The sequence below is a fragment of the Microcaecilia unicolor genome, chromosome 2 (genome assembly GCF_901765095.1).
Source record: "Microcaecilia unicolor chromosome 2, aMicUni1.1, whole genome shotgun sequence".
In the NCBI taxonomy this organism is placed as follows: domain Eukaryota; kingdom Metazoa; phylum Chordata; class Amphibia; order Gymnophiona; family Siphonopidae; genus Microcaecilia; species Microcaecilia unicolor.
The window spans coordinates 351,360,799-351,377,877 of record NC_044032.1 but is presented as its reverse complement, the minus strand read 5'-3'; the positions used below and the strand labels follow the sequence as shown (position 1 = coordinate 351,377,877).

The window sequence follows — 17,079 nt, the reverse complement described above, 5'->3', positions numbered from 1 at the left end:
CTGATGCTTAAGACAAGATTCAATTTACATAGACATCACATGAACAATGCTGGTGCCAGTAGGGTTCCCACACCTGTTGGTCAACATTTTACAGGACCAGGACACTGTACCAGTGACTTCACAGTGAGAATCCTGAAAGGTAACTTTAAAACCATACAAGAAAGTAAGACCTTTGAAGTCAGAATGATTGAATATTTTAACACCCAACAGAAAGGACTTAACAAGGATCTGGGGTTCCTAGCCCATTATAAACCATAAAGCTGTATGTCCCTGTTGATCACCCCACCCCTCACCTATCCACACCCATCCTGTTAGAATATCAATGATATGCTTTGATGTCCCCATGCATACCTCCTACCCACCCCCATCCTCCCACCCTGTCAGACTGTCATAGAAATGCTTGAATGTTTTCACTTATATACACTGTCAGCTAGCACATTTGCATATTTCCGATCTGACGAAGGGCAACCTTCGAAAGCTAATCAAGAAATGTATTAAGTTATGTCCAATAAAAAAGGTATCATCTTATTTTCTTTTCCATGTTTTATTTTGTTTGATTTCTATTGATAACATCATTAAAAATTCAATGTATATATTGAAGTTGAACTGTTGATATAAACACTGCAAAGTTTCAATGAAATGTTGAATTATGTGGATGTTGCGTTGATGTTGCAGGTTCCGGTGTGGATGACAGTGTGAAAGGCTTGTAAGAGTGAGTTCCAAGGAAATCAAATTAGGTTGTGGATAGTATATGTGCATATATTACTACTCATTAAAAATTGTTGTTAAGAAACATTGGAGTACTTTTGGAATAGAGTTAAAATTTAATGCCAAGAAGTGTAGAGTGATGCACTTGGGGTGCAGAAACCCAAAAGAGAGATACTGAATAAGAGGGGAGCGATTACTAAGCTCAACTCATCAAACATATCATCACCATGGAAAGCAGACTGTGGAGTACCACAAAGATTACCACTATCACTGATCCTCTTAACCTAATGATGACCCCATTAGCTAAGACCTTATCCAACCATGGCCTTAACCCTTTCATCTATGCAGACAATGTTACTATATACATTCTTTACAGATCCTCCACAACAGAAATCACTAATGAAATCAAGGCCGGCTTACACATCATGGACGCATGGGCAAAGGCATTACAACTAAAACTCAACAATGAAAAAACACACTGTCTCATCCTCTCATCCCAGTACAGCACGGATAACCCCACAACCATCAGCACCCTGGATCACACCCTCCCAGTTTCAGACAGCCTGAAAATTCTCGGTGTAACATTGGACCGCTACCTAACACTAGAGAGCCAAGTAAAATCCACCACAAAGAGAATGTTCTTCACAATGTGGAAACTCAAACAAGTGAAACAATTCCTCCCGAGGGAAATATTTTGCAACCTGATACAATCAATGGTGCTAAGCCATGCTGACTATTGCAATGGAATCTACACGGGATGCAAAGAACAAGTCTTGAAAGCGCAACACCCCTTCGCGGAAAACTACATTGGCTCCCAATCAAAGAATGCATCGCCTTCAAAATCTGCACTATGGTTCGCAAGATCATTTACGGCGAAGCACCGGGATACATGGCAAACTTGATCGACCTACCAACCAGAAACACATCCGCATCAGCACGACAATACCTAAACCTCAACTACCCAAGCTGCAAAGGACTAAAATACAAATCAACTTACGCATCCAGTTTTTCCTACATCAGCACACAACTATGGAACGCACTACCAAAAACTGTGAAAACCACGTACGACCACCTCCAATTCAGGAAAAAAATAAAAACCCACCTGTTTCAAAAGGCTTACCCCCCCCCCCCCGACCCAACATAAATGCCTGAACTCCGCGACACTTCAACACCACAGTTTGTATTGATCACCAAACAATCTCATCTGTTCTTGTTTTCCTCTATGTGGTCCCACCACATGATCCTTTATGTGGTTCCTACCACATGAACCTTCCTACCACAACCTAACCATTACTTGTATTTGTTTTACTCCGGAGTCTATCAACACCTCCCCGGTACCATGTAAGCCACATTGAGCCTGCAAATAGGTGGGAAAATGTGGGGTACAAATGTAAAATAATAATAATACCTCAGGAGAAAGACCTTGGGGTGTTGGTATCTGAGGATATAAAGGTAAAGAAACAATGTGACAAGGCAACAGCTGTGGCCAGAAGGATGCTAGACTGCATAGAGAGGGCTATAACCAGCAGAAGAAAGGAGGTGTTCATGCCCCTCTACAAGTCGTTGATGAGGCCCAACTTGGAGTATTGTGTTCAGTTTTGGAGGCCGTATCTTGCTAAAGATGTAAAAAGACTGGAAGTGGTGCAAAGAAAAGCTACAAAAATGGTATGGGATTTCCGTTGCAAAACGTACGAGGAGAGACTTGCAGACCTGAACAAGTATATCTTGGAGGAAAGGAGAAACAGGTGACATGATACAGACGTTCAAATATTTCAAAGGTATTAATCCGCAAACAAACCTTTTCCGGAGACGGGAAGGCAGTAGAAGTAGAGGACATGAATTGAGATTGAAGGGGGGCAGACTCAGGAGTAATGTCAGGAAGTATTTTTTCAGGGATAGGGTAGTGGATACGTGGAATGCCCTCCCGTGGGAGGTGGTGGAGATGAAAACAGTAATGGAATAAATACATGTGTGTGATAAACACAAAGGAATTCTGTTTAGAAGGAATGGATCCACGGAATCTTAGCGGAGATTGGGTGGCAAAGTCGGTAACTGGGAAGCAAAACCAGTGCTAGGCAGACTTCAATGGTCTACGCCCTGATCGTAACTAAATAGATATGGATGGGCTTGAGTGTAGATTTTAAGGGGCTTCAACATTAGCTTCAAAACTTTTAGTACAAGAAGAGTGCTTGGCAGACTTCTGCGGTCTGTACCCTGAGAATGGCAAGGACAAATCAAACTCGGGTATACATATAAAGTATCAAATACCATGCAAAAAGAGTTTATCTTGATGGACAGACACCAATTGGCAATATTACAATTTATGCGCAGAAATCACTAAGCGTATTCTATAAAGAACTGTGCCTAAATTGCAAAGCACACAGTTCAAAATAAACTGTAGCTTAAAAGGGGCATGTTTATGGGTGGTTCGTGGGTGTTTCAAAATTTCTGCACATAATTACAGAATACGGGTCAGAGCGCCTAAATCTACGTGCATGGAATCTTAGCAGAGATTGGATGGAGTTCTTTCCCAAACAACTCTGTCAAACTGAAGACCATCTCATATTTTGTAAACTATTGAAAACTCACTTGATAAGATCGACCACTAACAACAGAAATAACTAACTCTGTAACTAAACTTGCAACAATTCTGTCCATATTCACATTCTATCCTATGTATTACAAACATATTATATGATCAGGATTTCAAGTTATGCTGATATTAGTAATTTTGTGTGTTTGTTTATATTATATATACACACATATATATATATATATATATATATATATATATATATATATATATATACACATACGTATACACACACACACTGCACTCCATTTAAGTGCGTGTCAGATAAGCGCATGCTCTGTTTAACTGCTGCCGTACTTCGATCCCGTTTTTGGCGTCATCAATTTCTATGGGGACAAACTTCGGTTTAGCGCACCACTGATAAGTGCAAGATTTGCTTATATGCATGGTTTAAGACCACTCCTCTTCAGGAAAGACTCCGCATAAGTGTGCGCACAGAATATGGAAGCCGATTGGTGCCTGACAACCAACGAGATTTCAAATTTACCACCCCTTTAACTGCCACAGGCAGAATAAGCGAAAGAATGTTATTAGAGTGCACACTGGAGTCGTCGTCGTCGCACAACTGTAAGACTTTAACACTGGCTGAACGAATAGAAGTTCTTAAAAAATTTGAAAACAAAGTCAAGCATCTATTGCTAAAGAATATGGTGTCAATCCCAGTCAAATTTCACGTATCTTGAAGCAGAAAGACCAGCTTCTGGAAGACTGGCAAAACAATACAAATCCACAATGGAAACGAAAACGGGTGGGAAAAGCTGAGGAGGTAGAAGATGCTCTTCTTCGGTGGTTTTCTCAAGTCAGGAACATACAGTGTCCTGTCAGTGGTCCACTGCTTATAGAGAAAGCTAATAAGCTAACTGAAAGTCTTGGACTAACTGAATTCAAAGCCACTGTTGGATGGTTGGAAAGATGGAAGGAGAGGAACAACATAAAATTCAAGACACAGCATGGTGAAAAACAAGATGCTGATGACTTTGGTGCTGAAAATTGGGTTGTTTCAGTTCTTCCTACCATCTTGAATGAGTTTGCACCTCGTGACATTTTCAATGCTGACGAAAATGGTCTCTACTGGCGAGCGATTCCTGATGGAACACTTGCATTCAAACAAGCCGAAACTACAGGAGGTAAAACGTCGAAGGACCGACTGATGATCCTCCTTTGCTGCAATATGGATGGGAGTGAGAAGTTGGAAACACTCGTCATTGGAAAGAGCAAACAGCCCCGTTGCTTCAAGAAACGTAAGCGACTTCCTGTGTCATACGAGGCTAACGCAAATTCATGGATGACTGGGGAAATTTGGAAGCAGTGGCTAAAGAAGTTAGACACTAGAATGCAGGCACAAAAGCGTCAGATTTTGTTGCTTTGTGATAATTGTGCTGCACACAGTGATGATGCCAGGCTGTCTAACGTCAAGATGGTCTTCCTGCCACCAAACACTACCTCTCTGATCCAACCTATGGATCAGGGCATCAAACAACATTATCGGGCTGTTGTGCGACGTTGTCTGATGAGCGTTATGGATGACCAGACTGGTAAGGATAAACGTGCTGTTGAACTGGCTCGTAATCTATCACTGTTGGATTCCTTACATATGCAGAAAGAAGCCTGGAATCATGTTACACAGGCAATCACTGTGAACTGCTACAAGCGGGCAAGCTTTGTTAGGGATGTGGAGATGGACGAAACAGATGCAGCTGTTGCAAACGCATCAGATGAACAGGCTACTGACATCCCAGCCGGTGTTACTGAAGAGGAGTTTCATCACTACGTAGCTGTTGATTACGATCTACAAACAGCTGACGACAGCACTGATGTCCAGATATGCGCCTACACGAAGGCAATGGCTGATGATGAAACAAATGATGAAATGAGCAGCAAGGCACATGCTGACGAAATTCAACAACCTCCTGTCACTTTCGCACAAGCGCTGGAAAGTCTCAACACCGTGCGGGCCTATCTGGAGGCCACTGGATGTCAGTGCTATGACAGTTTTTACCGTCTGGCGGACATAGTCTATGGAACTCACAGATACAAGAGTGTACAGAGGACTATGACTGATTACTTCAAGTAAGCCTAACGTCAGTTAACGGAGACTGTATAACGTCAGTTAACTGAGACTGTCTACTGTACGTATAATAAACAGTACTGTACATATGTTTATCAGATGTCAAGCTTCTTTGGGTCACAACGGTTAAGTGCACACTCCGGTTAACTGCATGTATTTCTTTGGTCCCAGACCCTTGCACTTAAGCAGATTGCAAAGCAGATTGCACTGTATATATATATATATATATATATATATATATATATATATATATATATATATATATGAAAGCAGATAAAATGTAGATATATAAAAACACAATTTATTAAAACAGAACCCAGAGGTAAAACAATACACAACGTGGCCACGTTTCGCCGTCAGGCTGCGTCAGGGGTAAAACTACAAAATCCTATATAATAAAACTCACCCTCAACGTTCTGAAGACACTGACGTCAGTGAAGCCAAGCCACTGACGTCACTTCCTTCAACACAGGTTCGAAGGGTTCGTGGTGGTGAAGCCACCGAAATCGCCAAGTTGCCGGGCCCCGCCCTTGCATCAAACGTGATGATGTCGAGGGCGGAGCAATGGCATACGGTGCGTGGAGCAATGGCGTCAAGGGGTTGGTAGGTATGTAGGGAGGGAGGGAGAAGGGGGGGGGTGTTGGGGAGGAAAACCTTGCTAGCGCCCGTTTCATTTGGTCAAGAAATGAGCCTCTTTTACTAGTAAAACAATAATACAATGGTAGCATAACCATAATGTCAAAATATGAACATATACATTATAATAAAAACAAAATTCAACATTTATAGATAATTATATATATATATATATATATATATATATATATATATATATATATATATATATATATATATATATAAAAATGTGTATATAGTTGCAAACATGTAATAAAAATATTAAACGAGACAATCAATTACATATATCAAGAAAAGTTTAAAAGATAACCTTGAGAATAAAAAGAAATGTAAGAAATAAAATCTAAAAGCAATTGACAAATAAATAGCTGGAGCTAAAACATATAAAGGAGAGGTGGATGGATTGTATACATACCTAAAAAAAGGGGAGTAAATTACTAAACCCCAAAACATGTAATAAGACCTCCTATAAGAAAAATAATATAAAGAATATATAAGATAGCAAAACACTATATTCTTATTAAAATTATCCTATAACTGCCTATAAAAACTGCTGTGGCTTTAGTTCTAGACATAGTACTACCTAAATAAGAAACAAACATAATTCCATACCATTCCACATAAGTCATTTCTATATATATATATACACACACATATGTATATACATACTAACTTTGTTCTATGTAATCAGAACGCCTTGTCAGTTTTACTTTTGTTATATTGTGAGCCACATTGAACTTGAATCCTATTTGAGATAATGTGGGATATAAATGTCACAAATAAAAAAGAAATGGGTGCGTAAATATTAATGTCAGTTTAAGGAATTGCCCTTTTAGGGGGGAAGTTATCAATGTGGGCTACCATTAAGACGCATTACTTTACTGTTAACCCGCGTTATTAGTAATTAGCTCTCACTGCATAAAATAGGATAGGACATGTGCTAAAATATTACGAGTTAGTGGTAAAATAACATGTCATAATGTAGCCCACATTGATAATTAGACTCTTTAGTAACTATAGGCATATTTTCAAAGCACTTAGCCTTCCAAAGTTACATAGGTTTCTTTGGAACTTCGAAAAGGTAAGTGCTTTGAAAATATGCCTCTATATTACACACTTTCTGTAACAGTACTAAGTTTTTCTGATTGACTTACCTTGATTCGAGGCATAGTGACAGTAGGGGCAGTTGCTTTAGCTACAAAGCTATGTGATGTTCCCTTTCCCACAATATGAGTCATGTAGGGCATGAATTCTTTGCCTTTTGGTCCAAACACAAAGTCCTCTCTCAAGGCATCTATCAACACAATGACAACTCTCCTAAAAAGAGGAGGTGGCAGACTAGTCCAGTTGGAAATACCTCCTATAAAACAAAAAAGTGTATTATCCCAACACATTTCAAATGGTTTTCTTTTTTACAAAGTGATTAAATAATTCCTGATAATAACCTCTCTATTTGAATAGTTAGGTCTGTACTTCACTACTGCTATCATTAAGGTAAAATTAAATCTTACCTGATAATTTTCTTTCCATTAGTCCTTCCCACTATTCCAGAACCTTTAGGATAGTTGTGTCCATCAATCAGCAGGTGGAGATAGAGAACTGAAAACTGAGCTGAGACATATTTCAGTTGGAATCCAGTCCAGCTGCTCAGTATTTACATAGACAAGCAGTAACAATAAGATCAAAATAAACACAACAACCTTAAACAACTCGCTAATACAAACCAGACAAGCAAACACGTTTCAACTCTTTCATATATGGACAACTTGTACAGAACAAGAGATATGCAGGAAGCGCCATGCAAGGTGTCAGTCATTATTTGAGCCATTCATTTGCACCAACTAAACATCTCAAAAACCTTGGGCAGGACTCTGAAACAGTGGGAAAGACTAATGGAAAGAAAATTATCAGGTAAGATCTAATTTCTCCTTCCATTATGTAGCATCCCACTATTCCAAAACCTGTGGGATTTTTAAAGGCAATCCCTAGAGTGGGTGGGATCCCGTTGCCACCACCCTAAGGACTGAGCTCCAAAACTGGCTTCCAAGTGTGACACAACTTCCACCCTGTAGTGCTTGGCAAAGGTATGCACCATCGACCATGTCACCACACTGCAAATATCCACTGGAGACAGTAAGGTACTCTCCGCTCAGGATGTTGCTCTACGCCTCATAGAATGAGCCCGCAAGGCCTGAGGAGCCTGCTTCCCTACAAGCAAATAAGCTGACATGATAGTCTCCTTCAGCCAAATTTCAACTGTGGGCTTAGAAGCCATGAAGCAAAGCCTCTTTTTACCAAAATGCATAGTGAGTCTGATTTATGAAATTCATTTGTGACTTCCAGATATCTATGCACATCGAAAAGCTTCAAGGAAGAATACCGAGCCTCCTAATCCTCTCTACGAAAGGATGAAAGCTCCACAGATTGGATGAGAAGAAATGCTGATACCACTTTCGGAAGAAAAGAAGGAACCATGCTCACGGAGTGCCCTGTTTCTGAAAAGCAGAGAAAGGGATCCCAACAAGAGACAGCCTGAAGCTCGAAAACCCTATATTTATTTATAGCATTTATATCCCACACTTTCCCACCCATGGGCAGGCTCAATGTGGATTACATTAGTTCAAAAAGGCTTACATCAATCTAGTAACAAACAATCAGATACATTAAGGGTGAAGTAGTTGGTGAGTAATGACAGAGGGGAAGAAAGGAGAAAGGTGCAGAAGAATTCAATACGGCCGCATAACAGTAACAGTTCAGGAGTCACTAATGCAATGCGGGACTGTAGCGTAAGCTTTTCTAAATAAGGTGGCCTTCAGTGATATTCTGAAAGCCTGTTGTTCGGAAGTAGTTTTAACTGATTTGGGTAAACCATTCCACAATCGTGCGCTGATATAGGGAAAGGTAGATGCGTAGCTGGTTTTGTACTTGAGGCCATTACATGTGGGGTAGTGGTAAGTAAGAACGAGAAGATTTGTAAGAATTCCTGGGTGGTAAGATGATAAGATTATCCATATAAGATGGAGCTTCGCCGTAGAGGATTTTATGCACCGGGGTGCAAATTTTAAATGTTATACGATAGTAGTAGTAGTAGTAACCAGTGCATATAGTAGTAGTAGTAGTAACCAGTGCATTTTTACACGTAATGGTCTGGAACAGAAAAACGTTTTACCATAGATCAATCTTGCAGTGAGGATGATAAAATAAGGGTTCTGAACAAGTGAATAAGGGTTAGAAGTTAAAAGCAGCATCAAAAAGGTGGGCTTTTAGTTTAGATTTGAAGATGGCCAGAGATGGAGCTTGACGTACCGGCTCAGGAAGTCTATTCCAGGTATATGGTGCAGCAAGATAAAAAGAACAGAGTCTGGAGTTAGCGGCGGAGGAGAAGGGTGCAGATAAGAGAGATTTACCCAGTGAACGGAGTTCCCGGGGAGGAATGTAGGGAGAGATGAGAGTGGGAGGTACTGAGGAGCTGCAGAGTGAATGCACTTATAGGTCAATAAGAAGAGTTTGAACTGTATGCGGAAACGGATAGGAAGCCAGTGTAGTGACTTGAGGAGAGGGCTAATATGAGCATAACGACACTGGCGGAATATTAGTCGTGCAGCAGAATTTTGAACAGATTGAAGAGGAGAGAGATGGCTAAGTGGGAGACCTGTGAGAAACAAGTTGCAATAGTCTAAGCGAGAGATGATAACAGTGTGGATGAGGGTTCTGGTAGAGTGCTCAGAAAGGAAAGGGCGAATTCTGGTGATATTATAGAGAAAGAAACGACAGGTTTTAGCAGTCTGCTGAATATGTGCAGAGAAGGAGAGGGAGGAGTCGCAGATGACCCCAAGGTTACGAGCTGATGAGACAGGAAGGATGAGAGTATTATCCACAGAAACAGAGAATGGGGGAGGAGGAGAGGTTGGTTTAGGGGGAAAGATAAGAAGCTCAGTCTTGGTCATGTTGTTTCAGATGGTGCTGAGACATCCAGGCAGCAATGTCAGACAGGCAGGCTGATACTTTGGCCTGGATTTCGGCTGAGATTTCTGGTGTGGAGAGGTAGATCTGGGAGTCATCAGCGTAAAGATGATACTGAAAACCGTGGGATGAGATCAGAGTACCAAGGGAAGAAGTATAGATGGAGAAAAGAAGAGGTCCCAGGACAGGTCCCTGAGGTACACCAACTGACACTGGGATAGAAGTAGAGGAGGATCCACTATACAATAAAGGTACACTGGGAGAGATAACCCATAACATGTCATAAATAGCATCCGCCAAGTAAGCCAACCCTGCTTCAGCTGGGCGTTATGGCGCCTGTCTTGTGTTGCAGAGTGCTGATGTCACTTCAGGCATGCTCTTGCCACGAACAAGCTGCACACTGTCACTTGAAGGCCCAAAGAGACCACGTCAAAGGCTTGTTTCAGAAAGTCTTCTAGTTTCCTATCTTGTCATTTAGAGCGATGCCCCCTTCCACCACCAAGGTGGTCTTCTTAGCCACCACTGTAACAAGGGAGTCCACCCTGGGAAGCTGCAATTTATCTTTCTCTTCTGGAACCAACAAGTAGAGGCAAGCCATAGCTCTTTCCATTCTCAGCTCCGCATCCAATGAAGCATTCCTTTGTAATCAAGTCCTGAATATCTACATCTTGAGAGTCTAAGATTACCAATCTCAAGCAGTCAATTAAATAGAACGGCACCAACCCATATAAAGATTTATATAACAAAATAAATTTAAAAATATTCTTGCTGATATCAGTAACCAATGTACCTTAATATAAAATAACAAATTTGATCATATTTTTTCAAGAAAAAATTAAATGCAAAGCGGAATTCGGGATTGCCTGGAGTTTTTTCATCAGAAACAAAGGACAATTCAAATAAATAATATTGCAATAATCTCAAAAAGACTTGCAATAGAAGCTTGTAATAGAAGATGAAACTGCTCCTCTTCAAAAAATCTTTCATATATATCAAAGTCTGCACATAAGAAGAAAAGCTCTCTGAACTAGTCTGTGTACTTGAGAAGCAGAAAAAATTTGGAATTCAAAAAAAAAAAAAAAAATTCACACCATAGATGAAAAATAGTACTCTTTTTGATTTATTATTACATTGGATTCAACAGGGCATGAAGAACAGTTAACAAGAGCTTAGTTTTTTCAGTACTGTATTAAATTTCAACTTATGTGCGTACATCCAATGCTCTAAATTTGTAATAAATTTATGTAATACTGCAGTTTCAGAAGCAACCATGGTTGGCACAGAGCTAAGAGAAGTGATATCATCTGCAAGCGGCCAATCCAGGCTTCAAGAACCCGGCAACCCCCCCCCCCCCCCCCCCAAAAAAAAAAAAAAAAAAAAATTAATAATGTTCAATGGACTTTTTCCTCAGGAATCTGTCCAAACCCCCTTTAAACTCCGTAAGGCTAGCTTCATCTTGTGTCCCCTGGTTCTATAGTTGTTTGAAAGTGTAAACAAACGCTTTACATCTGTCTGTTCTACTCATTATCTTGTAAACTTCTATCATATCACCCCTCAGCTGCCTTTTCTCCAAGCTGAAGAGCCCTAACCTTCTCAGCCTTTCCTCATAGGGAAGTTGTTTCATCCCTTTTATCATTTTTGTCGCCCTTCTCTGCACCTTCTCCAATTCCTTTATCTTTTTTTGAGCTGCGGCGACCAGAATTGGACACAATATTTGAGGTGCAGTTGCACCATGGAGCGATACAACGGCATTATAACATCCTCGTGTTTGTTTTCCATCCCTTTCCTAATAATACCCAACATTCTGTGCGCTTTCTTAGCCGCCGCAGCACACTGAGCAGAAGTTTTCTACGTCTTATCCACGATGACTCCTAGATCCCTTTCTAGGTCTGTGACTCCTAACACGGAACCTTGCATGACATAGCTGTAATTCGGGTTCCTCTTACCCACATGCATCACTTTGCACTTGTCAACATTGAACTTCATCTGCCACTTGGACGCCCAATCCCCCAGTCTCGCGAGGTCCTCCTGTAATCTTTCACACTCCTCCTGCGACTTGACGACCCTGAATAATTTTGTGTCATCTGTGAATTTAATTACCTCACTAATTACTCCCATCTCTAGGTCATTTATAAATATGTTAAAAAGCAGCGGTCCCAGCACAGACCCCTGTGGGACCCCACTAACTACCCTTCTCCATTGAGAATACTGACTATTCAATCCTACTCTCTGCTTCCTATCTTTCAACCAGTTCTTAATCCATAGTAATACCCTACCTCTGATCCCAGACTCTCCAGTTTCCTCTGGAGTCTTATGAGGCACTTTGTCAAACACCTTTTGAAAATTCAGAAACACAATACCCACCAGCTCCCCACTGTCCACATGTTTGTTCACCCCCTCAAAAAAATGCAGTAGATTGGTGAGGCAAGACTTCCCTTCACTAAATCCGCGTTGACTTGGTCTCATCAGCCCATGTTTTTGTATGTACTCTGTAATTTTATTCTTAATAATAGCCTCTACCATTTTGCCCGGTACCGACGTCAGACTCACCGGTCAATAATTTCCCGGATCTCCTCTGGAACCTTTTTAAAAAATCGGCGTAACATTGGCTACCCTCCAGTCTTCTGGTACCACACCTGATTTTAGTGATAAATTGCATATTACTAATAGTAGCTCTACAAGTTCATTTTTCAGTTCTATTCGTGTAACTGCTTCATTACCTGGATGAATTCTTTGAAAAGTGAATCATATTACCTCTACTATACCTATATCCTTAGAGAAACAGCATAGAAAGCAAGTAGTAGATTCAAATAATTTTATTGGCATGACAGTTTTCATATGCATTGCAGTGGCGTAGCCAGATTACCAATTTAGGGTGGTCCTGAAAGTAAACTGGGAGGCTCAACATTTCTTCACTCCACATGGGTTACTACAGCCATCTGATAAACAGGACCACACGTCAACCCTATAGTTTCTAGTTTTCAAAAAAAAAACCCTGATGGCCTGAAATCCCAAACCCTCTCTAAGGTCTGCAGAAGGATGTCATGATCTATCAAGTCAAAGGCACAAGATAGGACGAATTGGAGAATCAAAGCTTTTTTTACCCTCACTAAACCTTTAGTTACAAAGCAAATCAAGTTTAATTTTTACCTGTTGAGCATTGATCCCTTTATACTTTAAATGTTATAATGTAATTTTTTTAAGTTAAGGAGGAAAGCTTCAGCAGACAATTTACCATACTTCAGACAGGTTCTCCACAGCAGGAGCATCCTGAGTCAGAAATGAGCAATGTGTGACACGCCCCTAGTGCTGCTGTCCCACCCCTTGCATCACAGCCAAGCAGGGGAAGCAAAGGATGGGGTGCAATTTTGGCACCCTGCCTCTCTTGTGCTCTGTACAAATGTCCACACGTAGCTTGTTATGGCTTTGATCCACAGCACTTTCTTGTATTTATAGACATGCTAAGGGGTGGACTATCCCAAAGAGTAAGATTTACTGCTTCAAAGAGTGAAATTGGAGGCCAAGAAGTGTGTTTTTTTTCAGACTTTGACAAAAGTAAACACTATTGCTTAGTAAAAGAAAAAATGGTATTAGCAGCATATTTTTAGTCTTAACCACTACAGGGGGCTACCATTAAGGTGGTTATTTTACCATTACCTTGTGCTTTTTTAGCATAGGTTCCATTTTATACAATGAGACCCATTTACTAAAGTGAGGTAGAATCTGGGCTTAATGCATTGTAATGCAGGTTTTTACCACATGCTAAGCCCAGGTTTAACACAGAACCTTTTGAGTGTGTTCCCTCTATTCTGTATTGTGCGCTACTGATAACATTAACGTATAATCTGCACTACCTTCAGAATTAAAGGGGGCGCGCTTACCACCTCCTATTTAGGAGATGCTAAGTGCTCCCGCATTAATTCTGCCTTGGCCAGTTAGCATGCACTAATTTTAACAGGTTGACTGGCTCACTCTTCCCCACCTACTCCCTGCCCATGCCATACCCTCCCCGACAAAATTCTGAAAAATTCATTAATGTGCAGTAACAGGCAAACTACGGCACAAGCCCTTAGCACATTTGTGCGGTAGCTTGTTACCTGTTAAAAGAGCCCCTTAGTTACCAATAACCTGGGTTAACAGTAAAATAACCATAGTAACCCATGTTGATAACTCTCCCCCCAAATGTATTACTTTGGTAACACGAGTGGTGCAGCCACGGGTGGGCTGGGCCCACTCACATTTGGCTCAGATCCACCCAAGATTTGTGCTTCCTTACTGTGGTTGGCGGGGATCCGCAAGCCCTACCAGCCGAAGAGCACCTCCTCACTGAACAGACTGTTAAAACTTGGGCTGCTGACAATAGTGTCCTTGTGCTGCCGCTGCCCCATCCCTCCCCATGCATGCTCAGTTTCCACACATGTGCAAAACCTAGCATGAGTGGAAGTCAGCGGCAGCAGCACAGGGATACTACTGCTGTCAGCCCAAGTTTTAGGAATCCGTTCAGTGAGGAGGTGGTCTTCAGCTGGTAGGGCTTGTAGATCCCAGCCAGCTCAGATATTTCTTTGGCAGGGCCTGGCAGTGAAGAAATGTTGAGCCTCCCAGTTTACTTTCAGGACCACCCTAAATTGGTCATCTGACAACGCCAGTGCAATGCATATGTAACTGTCATTACACTAAAATTATTTGAATCTACTACTTGCTTTCTATGCTGTTTCTCTAAGAATTTAGGTATAGTAGAGGTAATACGAGTCACTTTTCAAAGGAACTCATCCAGGTAATGAAGCAGTTACACAGATAAATTCTCTGGTCTGAAAACAACCTTCCGCTCAGACACCAAAAGTATGCATATAGGTTTCACAGCATAGGTGCTGCTCCTGAATGCAGTGAAACAGGTGAGGCAGGGGAAGGCAGTACATAAGAAAGTATGCTCAGCTCTCCCTACCGATGAAACCACTTGATTATATTTCTTAGGCTTGCTTCCTATAAAAGTAGTGATTAGTGAAAGGGCTCAAAGAAGTGTAACACACTCCTAATCAGAGTGCATTTACTGAGGTTTTTCTATAACATCAATAACCAGAAAATTCTCTACGCATCACAAATCGAGGTACACAAGGAAGTGCTGTCACTCAGCATCCCCGGCTACCTGCATTGGGCTCCACCGGGATCTCGGCTGGCCGGTTCAAGGAGCGCACGGGTGCAGGGAAGAAGCCGCGAAGGAAGAGCGCCACAGCGGCCGCCTGCAGCAACACGCAGCAGGTCACCCCCAGCGACCCGCGCGCCCTCATCTCTCACGAGCCCGAACGTCCCACGGTACGGCCGAGCTTGCCAGCAGCAGCCGAAACGTTCGGCAGCCCACTTCCAGGTTACAAATGCTCTTCTACGGGCAGTCGCAGGAACCAAACCACGTCCGCGCGAATCACGTTCCCTTTTCTGACTTTAATGCGTCCTGTTAACGCAAGAGGAGGAGGAGCGGAACTTCGGAAGTCTCATCATATTTCTCTGCTCTGGCAGCCAGCGGCACTGTTTTTTTTTTTTTTTTTTATCTTTGTAACGGCGCGAGCTTGAAATTAAGAACTGATCGCCACGGTTGAAGTTGAACATAAGTGTTGGGGAGGTTGGGGTGTTGTATGCAGCCGGGCAGGTTTGTGCATTTGCATTGTGTTTTGTTTTTTTTAGCGTTACTCGAGCGAGTTGCGTCTGTCCATGAAGCCATATAGTGGGTCAGAAGCAGTGAAGTTTTTTGCTGATGTTCTGGCTATAATGAAGTGCAGCGTTGCTCAGATTTGGGATCTTTAGTAATGAATTGAGAGCACAGTCTTTTCGAGTCCTTTTGCTAGGGATCATTGGAGGATATTGTTAAATGTAGATGAATGATTGGTCACCCTGGAACCTTCAGACTCGTAGGTGCCAGCAGCTCTGTGGATACTGAATTCCTGTAGTGTTGACCAGGTTCCTTGACTATAGCCAAGGATGCATAATATATTTGTGTTTTTAACAACCCCCCACTGCTACCACAACCACGCGTTTTGAAAAGTTTGGTACCTTGCTATGCCCAGACCCCTTTCAGTGCATGGTAATGTAATTAATGATCATTGCCACCACCACAAAAGAAAAACCTCCTGTGAAATATGTCCTGGTAGCTCTCATATCCCATCATCTACTCTAGATCATGTAGTGGTTAAATCAGTATTTACAGTTTATCAAACTGGTTTGTGCTGCTGTGGCAGTCGCGGCGCAACTTCTAATCCCCCTCCCCCCACATGTGGAAATAGAAAATAAATTTTAAAAAAACGCTAAACAGATTTATCTCGAATGCTCTGGGATGGTTTTGAAGTTTGGCATAACGTATTGGTGGCTGCATTATTTATATTTTATTAGTTTTCTAATGTTTCCTGCTTGGCACATCCGGCTTGTGATTTAGTTCATCCTAGCACACCACCCCAACATCATCGCTTTTTTTTCTACCCTTCCATATATTCATCAGTCCTATATTTATCTCTAGTATGGGGGGGGGGGGGGGGAAGAATCATCTGCTGCTTCTTTTCCTCGTCGTCGTGATGTGTTTTTCAAAAGGACCTGCAAGCGCAGCCGAACCAACAGTGTTTGCACGCAGCAGTTTGTTTGTTCCTCTTTCGCGGGTTTCCTTCTTGCAGCCTGACCAGTGGCCCTTTCCAGTTTTGACTTCAAGGGAGGGCTGCCAGAGAAGGAAGTTCTTTTTCACCAAGACCGGGGTTAGACAGGCAGTGGCACAAGGCAGAAATGAAGGCGGCCCCCCCCCCCCTTCCCCTGATCTCCCCACTCACCATTATTACCACAGTGAACAATACTGAACAGGGGATCCCAAATTAGAAAAAAATATATATGAACACCAAAACTGAAGTGAAAGATAAAAACAGACATGCACTTCATTTTGTACTGAACACAATCAATGGCAGAACCAGAGGGGAGAGTGGGATGGGTTCCCCACTTTGGGCTTAGATGCCCCCAAATTTACATCTACTACTATCATTTCAATAGCACTACTAGTGCTCCCTGGTTGTGGCTGGTGGGAATCCCCACCAGCTGATGACCACCTCAGGTCACCAGAACTCTCCCAAGTTCTGCAGCTGGC

The 17,079-nt window shown here is 41.8% G+C and overlaps 1 protein-coding gene across 3 annotated transcripts in view; it reads right to left on the bottom strand.

Annotated features, from left to right (window-relative positions):
* The window catches only part of PIGG (phosphatidylinositol glycan anchor biosynthesis class G), a 207,083-nt gene extending 191,746 nt beyond the window's left edge, over nt 1–15,337 (bottom strand). For all 3 annotated transcript variants that reach the window (XM_030194469.1, XM_030194470.1, XM_030194471.1), the window contains exons 1-2: nt 15,112–15,337; nt 7,160–7,365 (exon numbers count right to left, since the gene is read on the bottom strand). In XM_030194469.1, coding sequence (XP_030050329.1) covers nt 7,160–7,365; nt 15,112–15,253 — 348 coding nt within the window. In that variant the 5' untranslated portion in view covers nt 15,254–15,337. The remainder of the gene's footprint in view (nt 1–7,159; nt 7,366–15,111) is intronic.
* Nucleotides 15,338–17,079: the final 1,742 nt, after the last annotated feature.